General features: G+C 38.1%; 1 protein-coding gene across 1 annotated transcript; it reads left to right on the top strand.

The window, feature by feature from the left end:
- Positions 1-383: 383 nt before the first annotated feature.
- On the top strand, positions 384-2,082 carry LOC145011424 (desmethylxanthohumol 6'-O-methyltransferase-like). The gene is made up of 2 exons (XM_078970141.1): positions 384-1,242; positions 1,603-2,082. Exons 1-2 carry the CDS (start codon positions 451-453, stop codon positions 1,900-1,902), a joined length of 1,092 nt encoding a protein of 363 aa, XP_078826267.1. The 5' UTR covers positions 384-450; the 3' UTR covers positions 1,903-2,082.
- The last annotated feature ends 11,224 nt before the right edge of the window (positions 2,083-13,306 follow it).

Genomic DNA, 13,306 nt, shown 5'->3' with positions numbered 1-13,306 from the left:
TGGAATAGTACTACGTTGTTGATAGATTTGAAATTACAGTACAAATCTCGTTATCCAGAACTTCAAAAATTGGATGTAGGGCTTGGAAGTTGGCTAAATATTTCTTTGTCCAGCCCTATGTTGGCTTTTTATTTTAATGCATTCTTGCCGTTCCAAATATTTCTTTAACGTTATCAAATCTCTAGAAATACTCATCAACACAACTCTCAACGTGGATCACATGCCATATATATGATACTATCCAACACTGCCATGATTACCGCTTGCTTTTACCTGTACCCAATTTATTTAATCACTGCTGATATGTTAATTAGTCATACTATATACAATTATTATCACGCACATGAGAATTATCGGTGGGGAGCTGGCCATTTCCAGATCTTCATTTATGCCTTTTTTGGTTTATAAGTATGTTTCCAATATCCATAATCGTATTCAAAATCTTGAGCGATGAACACTCAAGACGAAGTAGGTGGCAACGCCGATTCAATGGTGGCAGGTCAGGCACAGATATTGCGCTACATATATGGTGCTCTCGATGGTATGGCTATAAGATGTTGTGTTCAGCTTCGTATCCCTGACATAATTCACAACCATGGCCACCCTATCACGTTGTCTGAAATTGCCAATGGTATAGCCTCTCCATGCATAAACCTAGATGGGCTTCGACGACTAATGAGGTTCTTGGTTCATCGAAAGATTTTCCATGAAATGTCCCAACCAAATGTCGGAGATGAAGAGGGAGAAAATGAAACTGTTTACTCCCTGAACCATTGTTCCAAGTGGTTGTTACGTGATGCTGATGTGACATTAGCACCGATGGTCATGATGCGAACAGATCCATCTATGGTTTTGCCTTTGCATGTGTTGAGTCGGTCGATCACAGAAGGTGGCACGGCGTTTAAGATGATCCATGGTGAAGAAATGTTTGAGTTTTCGTCGAGTAACTCGGATTTCAATAGGGTTTTTAACGAGGGTATGGCATGCACTGCTAAGATCACAATAAATGCGATCTTGGCCAGTTACAAAAATGGATTTCTTGGGACGAAAGGAAGCGTTGTAGATGTTGGCGGTGGAACTGGGGTGGCGATATCTGAGATTGTGAAGGCATATCCACATCTGAAAGGGATCAACTTTGATTTGCCGCATGTTATTTCGATGGCACCAAGATATGATGGAGTTACACATATTGGTGGGGACATGTTTGAGGCCATTCCTCCTGCAGAAACGATCTTCATGAAGGTAAGCTTTGTTGTTCCTCAAGTTATATTGGTTTCTTTGATGACAACTTCTATTAAAATTATAATTAGATTAACTCCACAAATTAATTGTGAAATATATATATATATATATATATATATATATATATATATATATATATATATATATATATATATATATATATATATATATATATATATATATATATATATATAAGAGAGAGAGAGAGAGAGAGAGAGAGAGAGAGAGAGAGAACTTAGTCCCTCCTAAAAAAAAGGATAATGGTAAGAGATATCAACCTATTTTTATAAATACATTGATTATAGCATTCTTATATATCATTCAATGATAGGAGTAATGATATTTATCTTTGCATTTTAGTGGATTTTGCATGATTGGAGCGATGATGATTGTATTAAAATCCTTAAGAATTGTCGGAAAGCGATACCCAAAGAATCTGGAAAAATGGTTATCGCGGAGATTGTTAATCATGCTACAGGAGATGATGTTTTTGTTGATACACACCTAACATATGATTTAGTGATGTTTTCACATTTTTCTGGTGGAAGAGAACGGAATGAAAGCGAATGGAAGAGAATACTCAATGAAGGAGGGTTTCATCGTTACAATATTATCAAGATTCCGACCCTTCAATCGATCATCGAGGCTTTCCCAGAATGAATTTGTAAAAAAGCATTAGGTTTGGTGATTCTTTTGATGTGAATCATACCGATTGAAAGAACTGAGATTTGAAGAATTATACTATATCATGAGTTTCGCGTACAATAATGGAATAAAATTATGAGAAAGAATTAGAACCTTAAAAATTCATGAGTTTGATGTTCAACAATGGAATAAAGTTATGAGAATTGAATAATTTTATACTATCAATAATGATGAAAAAATGTTATTTTGTTTATTTATATTAGTAATGAAGGAAATTTGATCTTTTGAAAAAAAAAATATGATTTCATTCCACTATAAAATCAATCAAATATAAAATAATAAAATTTCATTGAGTTTAATTAGTTTATTTTATTTTTTTAAACGAAAAACTAACATGCTCATCTATCTCTCCTAGTGAGAGTTGAACAATTACTGGGAATATTTTCAAGTGTGAATCAATATCAAATTCTATATCCTAGGTCAAGTGGAGAGCCAGTTCTGATTGTGGTATGAGTTGGAGTTTATACCAATTATAATGTTCAATGTTCGGTTGTATTGTAATCAAGAAGGCAAATGTTGAGGATTATAACATTCTTATAAATCACTCTACGATACGAGTAATTATATTTATCTTTTACATTTTTGTGGATTTTGCATGATTGGAGCGATGATGGTTGTATTTAATCCTTAAAAATTGTCGGAAAGTGTTACCTAAAGAATATGGAAAAGTCGTTATCACGGAAATTGTCATCTACAGGAAATGATCCTTTTGTTGATACACACCTAACATATGACTTAGTGACGATTTCACATTTTTCTAGTGGAAGAGAAGGGAATGAAAGTGAATGGAAGAGAATGAATTCAAGGTTGCCAGCCTTCAATTGATCATCACGGCTTTCCCATAATAAATTAGTAAGAAAGCATTAGACTTATTTTTTAGAGTAAATTACTGAAATCGTTCTTATGGTTTGGTTAAAATTGCATGATTGGTCCCTAATTTTTCTTTTGCACTCGGATGATCCCTGTGGTTTGATTTTGTTGCGTTTTTCGACCCTTACATACATAAAAATAGGGACCAAACATGCAATTTTGACTAAATCATAGGGACGAAAAACGCAATAAAATCAAACCATAGGAACAATCCGAGTCAGAAATAAAAGTTAAGGACCAAAAATGCAATTTTGACCAAACCATAGGGACGATTTCAGTAATTTACTCTATTTTTTAAGTGTAGTACCGGTTGAAAGAATTGGAATTTAAAGAATTATACTATATCATGAGTTTGTTGCACAATAACGGGATAAAATTATGAGAAAGAATTCATGAGTTTGATGTGCAATAATGGAATAAAATTATGAGATAATTTTATACTTTCAATAATGAAAAACTTTTATCTTGTCTATTAATATTAGTAATGGAGGAAATTTGATAATTTGCAAAAAATATATATAACAAAAATATGATTTCATTCCACCATCATAAAAATGATAAAATCAATCAAATATAAAATTTAAAAGAATCTAATTTCATTGAGCTTAATTACCTTTGTTTTTGTATTATTATTTTATTTATTTATTTATTTATTTTGAAACGAACTAACGTATTCATAAATAGCATCTATGTCTCCTAGTGAGACTTGAATCCATGACATTTCATTTGAAAGAGTCACTCATTACGACTAGACTAAAAACCTTTTGCTAATTAGTTCATCTAACGGCTAAATAGAATGTTGAGAGAAGAACTTAAGATTGATTTACGGAAACGTAAGTTCATCTCAATGGATCTTATTATAAGCTCAACAATAAAGAAATATGCATAATGATCTATATATATATATATATATATATATATATATATATATATATATATATATATATATATATATATATATATATATATATATATATATATATATATAGAGAGAGAGAGAGAGAGAGAATGTTGAGAGAAGAACTTAAGATTGATTTATGGAAACATAAGTCAATCTCAATGGATCTTATGATAAGCTCAACAATAAAGAAGTATATATATATATATATATATATATATATATATATATATATATATATATATATATATATATATATATATATATATATATATAGCAACAAGATTAATCAATAAACATAAGCTATTAATAATACTTAGTTGAATCTTAACAATGTTTGCATTCAAACACAAGTTAATAAATGATTAAGAACATAAGCAAGACATAATGAAGAATTGTATTCAATAAAGATTAATACAATGAAAGTCTGGAAGTGGTGTGTTTAGATCAATCATCATAGTCATTTATTTATAAGAAAACCGAGTACATGATAAACAACAAAATATATCTAAATCAGGTGGCCATGATTGCCACGCCTGGACTGACATAACTCATCTAACACACAATGTCAGAAAAGGTGAACATTACTTTTTTGACATTTTGACATACAAAAGACAAAACATGCTTTACTTTGGGTCAACAGTCTTCGCTCCGGTATTCCAAGTCTTTAGTGTTGATATTCACAATATTCGCATCAGATACTCAACCAAAGTTCTACCACAATAATCAAAACATGTCTTTGGTACTTCAACACACTTTATAGTTGTCGAGGGTCACTTTCATGTTTCAACAATTTCCCCCCTAAGTGACCTCGCAACTATCACTTTCACTTCTTAACTTTGAGAAACTTAATAATGAGTCACCATAACTTCCTAAGTTCAACAATCCATTTGATTCTTCTAGAGATTTCTAATTTCACCTCTTTAGTGGTGCCTTGGACTTTTGAGCCATTGAAAGAGTTCCTTCCATGTGTTTAGGAGAGCAATGATGAAAATCAGTGGCTGGGGGGGGGGGGGGGGGGGGAGAATTTTTCACTATATTTGGAATGCCTGAAAACAATACCAAGCTTGGGGAAGTTTGTTTCTCCGAGGCTTAAGTCTTGAATCCCTTTGGTAATATATTTAAGGTGTTCAATTGGAGGGAAGTTCATATTCTCTGCAAGTACTGAATGGATCTCAACATCATTTTTTCCAAAGTCACATATAACGACTTTGAGGAAGTCAGCAGCCTTGATATATGCATCTTCCATCTTAGGGTATTTTTGAGCTTAGAGTTGGAAGATCCTTGTAATTAGAAAAAAATTGTTTGGGATTCATGTACATGAAGTCTGCTTGAGTTCGATGGTATAATTTACCGAATCATAAAAGAGTGCATTGATAATGTGTTTCTCCTTTGAAATACCTTGGGTTGAATGTGTTAATAGTATCGTGTATGTCACATGACCAGATTTCCTCTATCGTTTTCCCATACTTGTTGTGAAACAAGTTTAATCTTTCAAACTCCATGAGCATTCTTTGATCATCTAGGATATTCTGGTCAAATGACATAAATACTAGGAAGTATTTAGCATTAGGAGAGAGAGAGATATATATATATATATATATATATGAATGTCCCAGTATGCTCCAGTGGGTTTAGAGTAGGTGAGACGAGGAACATAATCTATATCCAAGAGTCTTCACATTGGGTTTACCCAAGAATTGATTACAGATTCATCGATTCTCATATCGAATCCCTGAGTTTGACATATGTATTCGACTAGCTTGGCTGACCTCCAGTTTGCCTTCTTTTGTCTTGTTTTGGAAGATTTGAAGGAGTTGTCATTTGACATGTAAAGTGTAACACCTAGATTTTAGGTATTTGTTTTAACACTTGAGTTATGTTTATTTTGCAAGTTTAGTCCCTGGTGGCAATGTTGTAAATTGAAGACTTTTGGAGTAAGACGGGCGTACATCCTCGTACGCAAGGCATAGTTGGGAGCGCCTTCGTACACTGAGCGTCTGCAGGGCGTGTGCAGTCTGGGTGAAAACCTAAATTTTAGGGTTTGGACCATATTTAAGGTCACTTATGGCCTCAAGTACCTTTTTACCTTCAACCTCCCTCCTTATCTCGAAAACCCTAAGAGTGTTTGTGCTTGTGAAGCTTGTTTGGGCCATTTTGGTGCATTTTTGGAGCTCTTAGAAGGAAGAAAATTGAAATGGTGGTGTTATACTCAAGGCTTTGGATCTAGCATTTAGTCCCCCTTATGCACCTACTGGAGGTAAAAAGTTTCAAACTTGATGATAGAATCTCTTGGATCTAATTTTGCTCAATTTGTTTCCTTTTTTTATGTCACACCCCCGAACCAGACGGCGGAAACGTCCGGGGGCTGTCGTGACTCAATTGAATACCATCACAATGAATATACATGAAACATAACATTATACATCACCAACATTTGGAATGATACAACTGGTAGCGTTTACATCCATTACATTGTTCCAAAACATTACTTTCTCAAAAATAACTGTTCGATACAAAATTAAACCACAGCAAAACGTCATAGAGTACAATTCATCCTTCACTTTATCTGTTACCTGAGAATACAAGTATTTTGAAAAACGTCAACATATGAAATGTTGGTGAGTTCATAAGTAATGTTTAAAATCCAATGTTTGTAATGTTTTGAAAAACCACCAGAAAATCCGATATTTTCTGAAAATAGTATAGTCAAAAAGGTGTGAAGATCCATAGGTATGCTTGTTTGTTTCTATACTTGTAAAAATTGTTCATTTAAAATTGTGTGCATTCCGAATCCGTATGTATTGAAATACCCTAGGAAAACCCGATGTTTTCCTAATTTTTTGAATTACATGAATGTACATTGAAACAATTGCAACGCGTGGAATTATCAGTACCAGGCGACGTTGGATTATTTTTGAGCATGATTATTTGCTACAAACAGACGTTACACAAACGACTAGTCTATAGCAATACTAACGATCCCGTAGGCGTCGTCCGTACTAATCACGTTATCCAACCGCCCTGACTACGTGTAGTCCCACACCCGAAGAGAACGAGGACACAAAGGCCTAGATGACTCCATTAGCCGGTTGGGGATAAAAAGGTACGAGGGGTCCCAGACCCGCCTCGCATGAAAAGGTAGACTCTACTAGCAATACCAAAGGACCCTTGGGGACCAGTAGTATACAAGCCATTGAAAGTCCTTTTACGTTATGTCGGATCGGTAAAACCCAACACTTCGTAAGATAGAGGTCTTCGGGCCTTAAGATCAGGTCATTGGGCTAGCTAGGCTCAACAAACAAGATTTTACACTTTTGGGGCCCAAAGATGGTGCGTAGACGTCTGTGCACACTCGCATGTATATTGAATTCCCAAACGTTATTAGTTATGAATCGTAATGTCGTAGTGTCATAGTGTCGTCGTGTTAGTAGTTTCGGATTTTTATTGGTTCGAGACCGAACCAATTCGTTTAACAACGACTTTTGGTGTTGTAATGTATTGTATTTCGTCGATAGTCGTGGTACCATCATTTGGTCAAATTGCATGTATTGAATTAGCCTTGAAAATTTTCTGTTTTCAGCCCCTCCTTGTTTGTAAAAATTTACTTTTTCAACCCTTTATTTAAATACTTTCCGGTTTGGTCCTTAAATCAATTTTCTTGACATTTTAATACCAAAAATTATTGAAATAAATATTTTCCAGCATATTTTTCCTAGAAAACAGCTTAAAGTCCATGAAATTTCAGTTTTCTCGGTTATAACCCTTCTTTTTCGCAAGTTTGACAATTTTGGCCCAAATTGTAAAATTTTGCAACTTTAGTCCCTTTTAAATTTAAAAAGCATTTTAAACCTTTGAAAAGGACTTGGATCACTTATAGTCCACTGTTTTACAGAAAAACACAGTTTTGGCCCTCCAAAACAGAAAATTTCGCATAATGGGCCTCATTGGGCCAAAAATGTCATTTTTAGCCCATTAAGCTTGAAATTTATGTTTTTAATCCTCTAAATGAGTATATTTCCAGAAATTGTTTTATTGAAACTGTTTTGACACAGTTCATCCATCAGAATTCGTGATTTGTCAATTTGGGCCCTTAATTTTTGTATTTTTCACATTTTAGGTCCAAAAATTGTGTTTTTAGTCCAAAGAAATTATTACTAAACCACTTAGCTAATTTTCTAGAGACACTTAGTATGTAGAAATATAGTAGAGGCTAAAATCATTTAACATAAGGTAAATCTCGGTTTTGAGGAGTTTTATGGCTAAATCCAACATTATAACTCACAAAAGCACACATATAAGCATGGAAATCATACAAAGCATACAAAACACATATAGATCTACACTTTCACTTGTATTCCCCCCCCCCCCCCCCCCCCCCCCAAAAAAAAAAAAAAAAACTCATGAAAACAGAAAATAGGGGGTATGAAGCTCACCTTGAGTTGTAGTTTTGGTTTTGAAGAGAGAAAAGAAGAACATTTCGATCCTAGCAAGTCTCCTTGGTAGATCTCGAGTTTAGTGACTTCTAAGGTGCATGATCACAAGTTGGAATAGATTTAGAAGAGATTTTTGATGAAATGAAGTAGCTAGATCATGGATTAGTCATCAACTTACCTTAGATGATGTGTTTGTGGGAAAAACCTCCTTGAAAAGCTCTTGATTCTCGAAACTTTTGAAGAAGGAGGAAGGAGATGTCCTTCAAGACTTAGAGAGAATGAAATGGATTTTTGTGAGTGTGTGTGTGTGTTGTGTTCGGCCGAGAGCAAGAAGAGAGAGGAGAGGAGGTGACCTTTGAAGTGCTATGCATGGAGATATGGGATGAGTTGCATGGATATCCAAAAGGCAATAATGAAGTGGCAAGACAAAGTTAACTCTCATCTTATCCTTGGGTTTGGGCCTTGGGCCGAGATTTTTGGAAGGAAAAAGGGGAAATTTGGGCTTTAATGCCCACAAGCCCATGTGTATATTAAGTTGGGTGAGTTTTAACCTAAAAAAAATTATAATATGATTCTTACACTTTGTTGGGCTAGTTTAGGTTAATCATGGTTCAAAATTTTGAATTTATTTCATTCTAGGCCCAATATAGCCCAAAATGTTGAAACAAATAGATGTGGGTCCAATTAGAGCCCATTTAAGAGTTATAAACCCAAGATAGTCAAATTGGAAGTTTATTGGTCCATTAGGCCCAATAAGGAAGTTCTAGTCCAAAATGGACCTAAATAAGAACTTCTAGGGTTTCCAATTGCTTGTTGACTATTTGTAATGCTTGTATGGTGTATTTGATTGAAATTTTGTTGTCGCAATCATAGGTGTTACGCATGTTCTTAAGCTTGTGATTCACTTTAGCTTGAGTGTATAGTTTACAAGACACAAAATTTCCAGTTGTGACATCATCCCCCCGTTAGAGGGATTTCGTCCCGAAATTCTGTTTGAAAGCTAGATTTGAGAATGCTAGAATAGGTGAGGGTACTTTCGCTTCATTTGATCTTCGCGTTCCCAAGTGAATTCTGGCCCACGCTTTGTGTTCCACCGTACCTTCACGATCGGGATGCGGCTCTGTTTAGTATGCTTCACCTCCCTGTCCATGATTTCGATTGGTTCTTCGACGAACAGGACATTCTCATTGATTTCGATTTCGTCAAGAGGAATGACAAGGGTTTCGTCTGATAGGCACTTCTTTAGGTTAGAGACATGAAACATGGGGTGTACACCGTTTAGCTCTGCGGGTAGTTGCAGTCTGTATGCTACTGGACCAATTCAGGCGACGATTTCGAAAGGTCCAATGTATCGTGGATTTAGTTTTCCCCGCTTCCCAAAACGAATGACTCCTTTCCAGGGCGAGACTTTTAACAGTACTCGATCACCGACCTGAAATTCTAAGGGCTTTCGGCGTTTATCAGCGTAGCTCTTTTGTCGGTCACGCGATGCTTGCAATCGAGCTCTGATTTTCTTTTCCGTGGTTTCACGGATGATCTCCGGTCCCGTTAGTGCTTTGTCCGACATGTGTGTTTTTGCTAGATGGGTGTCACCTACTTCAACCCAACATAACGGTGATCTACATTTACGCCCGTACAGTGCTTCGAAAGGAGCCACCTTAATGCTCGAATGGTAACTATTGTTGTATGAGAACTCGATTAAGGGTAGGTGGGTATCCCAAGACTTTCCAAAGTCTATCACGCATGCGCGGAGCATATCTTCGAGCGTTTGGATGGTTCGCTCGCTTTGACCATCCGTTTGTGGATGATAATCGGCGCTCATATCGAGGTTTGTTCCCATCGCCTTATGAAGTGATTGCCAAAATCGGGACGTGAACCTACTGTCCCTATCCGAGATGATAGATGTTGGTATTCCGTGGAGTCTCACGATCTCTCGAATGTATAAACGCGTCAATCTCTCCATCTTGTACGATTCTTTAATTGGCAGGAAATGGGCAGATTTCGTCAGTCGGTCGATTATTACCCATATGGTGTCTAATCCATCCGACGTTTTGAGTAGCTTGGTCACGAAATCCATAGAAATCCCTTCCCATTTCCACTCAGGGATTGCTGGTTGCTGTAACAATCCTGAGGGTTTTTGGTATTCCACCTTTACTTTGGCGCACGTAAGGCACTTACTGACGTAGGTCGCGATTTCCGCCTTCATGTTAGGCCACCAATAGTGTTGTTTAATATCCAAATACATCTTATCGGAACCGGGATGAATGGAGTATCGCGTCTTGTGGGCTTCCTTCATGACAACATCTCTGAACCCTCCAAATTTAGGGACCCAAATATGGTTCATGAAATAGTATACTCCATTCTCCTTTGCCTCCAGGTTCTTTTCCATTCCGCGCAATGCTTCGCTTGCTCTATTTTCCGTCTTCATGGCTTCTGACTGAGCTACTGCAATTTGAGTGGCCAGGTGCGATTGAATGGTTATCGAGAGAGTTTTCGTACAACGATTAGAGTACTCCTTCCGACTTAAGGCATCAGCTACCACGTTGGCCTTGCCTGGGTGGTACTTAATCTCACACTCATAATCGTTTAACAATTCAACCCATCTTCGTTGCCTCATGTTCAACTCCTTTTGGTTTAAGATGTGTTGGAGACTATTGTGATCCGTGAAGACGGTGCACTTTGTACCGTAAAGGTAATGCCTCCAAATCTTTAGGGCAAAGACTATAGCTCCCAACTCTAGGTCATGGGTCGTGTAGTTTACTTCATGCGTTTTTAGTTGGCGGGATGTGTAGGCTATCACTCTCCCACGTTGCATGAGAACGCAACCTAAGCCCTGATTTGACGCGTCGCAGTAGACTACAAAATCTTCCGTTCCTTCAGGCAGAGATAGTACAGGTGCGCTACAGAGAGCTTGTTTCAAGGTTCGAAACGCAATCTCTTGTTTGTCTGTCCATTTGAATGGTACGCCCTTTTGCGTAAGTGAGGTAAGTGGCTTGGCGATCTTAGAGAAGTTTTGAATGAATCTCCTATAGTAGCCTGCTAATCCCAAGAATTGACGAATTTTTGTGGGCGTTGTCGGGATTGCCCATCCTTCTACAGCTTTGACCTTAGAGGGATCCACATGGATTCCGTCTTGGCTGACTACATGACCTAGGAAATTCACACTTCGCAGCCAGAACTCACACTTAGAGAGTTTGGCATAAAGTTTTTCTGATCGCAGAGTTTCTAAGACTTGTCGGAGATGTTGGCCATGCTCTTCCTTGCTTCGAGAATAGACGAGGATGTCATCGATAAAAACAATGACAAAGTTGTCGAGGAACGGTCGGCAGATTCGATTCATTAGGTCCATAAATGCGGCAGGGGCATTCGTTAGACCAAAGGGCATTACGACAAATTCATAATGTCCGTAGCGAGTTCGGAAAGCGGTTTTTGGAATATCCTCTTCCCGGACTTTGAGTTGGTGGTTTCCAGACCGTAGATCTATTTTAGAAAAATAACTAGCTCCTTGGAGCTGGTCAAATAGATCATCGATTCATGGGGTGGGTAGCGGTTCTTGATTGTGAGTTTATTTAATTCTCTGTAATCGATGCACATTCTAAAAGATCCGTCTTTCTTTTTGACAAAGAGCACCGGAGCTCCCCATGGCGAGTAACTAGGTCGAATAAATCCCTTGTCCAAAAGTTCGCTGAGTTGGCTGGATAATTCCTGCATCTCGGTAGGAGCCAGCCGGTAGGGTGATTTGGCGAGAGGAGTTGCTCCTGGAATAAGATCGATTCGAAACTCAACCTGTCTCTCTGGGGTTACTCCCGGGAGATCTTCAGGAAACACGTCCGGAAATTCACATGCTATAGGAATGTCTCGAACGTTAATCTCCTCCTTGGTTTTATCCACCATGTGAGCCAGGAACGCCAGATTGTTCCTTCTTAGATATTTCTGTGCCTTGATGCACGAAACGAGGCGAAGGTTCATGCTAGATTTGTCTCCGTAAATTACTAGGGTTTCGTGATTTAGGAGACGAAGACGAACGGCCTTCTCATGGCACATAATTTCGGCATGGTGGGGGCTTAACCAGTCCATGCCGATGATCACATCGAAACTCCTAATTGACACTGGCATTAGATCTATTCGAAAGACATGTTGATTAAGAGTTAGGGTACATCCGGTGTAGATTTCCCCAGTGGATTCGGTTTTCCCATTGGCCATTTCCACCGTGTAGGTTTCATTTAGCTTTTGGGGCAGTTGTTTTAATAAATGCTTAAACTTGTTGCTTACAAAGCTTCGCTCCGCTCCGGTGTCAAATAAGATGCATGCATAAGCGTGGTTTAAGGGAAACGTACCGGTAACAACAGAGGGGTCTTGAATGGCCTCACCCTGACCCATGGTCAACATCCTTCCTGTCCCTCATTTCTTAAATTGTTGTTGTTAGGATAGTCTCGGCGGATGTGTCCAGTCTTCCCACATCCGAAGCAAGTGTGGCTAGGCCCTGCGTTATTGCCGCTGGCATGGGTGTTGTTGTTGTTGCGATGGTTGTTGTTGTTGGTTCCCTGATTTTGGTTCTGGGGAGGGTAAGCCTTGCAGTACTTTGCAGTGTGTCCCCTTCGGTTGCAACTGGTGCACTGAAAATCCTTGCATTCTCCATAGTGATGGAAACTGCACTTGTTGCATTTGGGAAGATTACCGGAATAAGGTCTGGAAGCATTTGAAGTGGCTGAGGTTGGAGCATGTGGTGCGGCTGGAACCGTTGCAGTAACAGCATTAACCGCCACTGTTTGCTGCTTCTTGGAGGTGTCGGGGCCCTGGCGCCCCTTCCTCTTATTGTTCTTTCCCCTCTTGCCATCACTTTCCTTCGTCTTCTCAGTCTCCACTGGCTTCTCTCCCTTCTTGTTGTTATGGTCATACAACCTTTTTGCCAATCTTTTCGCACTGTCAAATGTTTCGGGGTTTGCAGCTATCACATTCCCTTGAATTGGTGATGTGAGTCCCCAGATGAATCGCTCAATCTTCTTTCCTTCCGAGGTGATCATACCCGGGCACAGCAGAGATAGTTCGCTAAATCTCGATATGTAGGCATCGATATTTGCGTTCTGCACAGTGAGGTTCCATAGCTCTTGCTCCATCTTCTGTATTTCGCCTCGTGGGCAGTACTCAGCCATTA

The sequence above is a fragment of the Lactuca saligna genome, chromosome 8, assembly GCF_052625555.1.
Source record: "Lactuca saligna cultivar CGN05327 chromosome 8, ASM5262555v1, whole genome shotgun sequence".
Taxonomy (NCBI): domain Eukaryota; kingdom Viridiplantae; phylum Streptophyta; class Magnoliopsida; order Asterales; family Asteraceae; genus Lactuca; species Lactuca saligna.
Note: the sequence above shows the minus strand (reverse complement) of the source record. Positions and strands in the feature narration are given on the sequence as shown.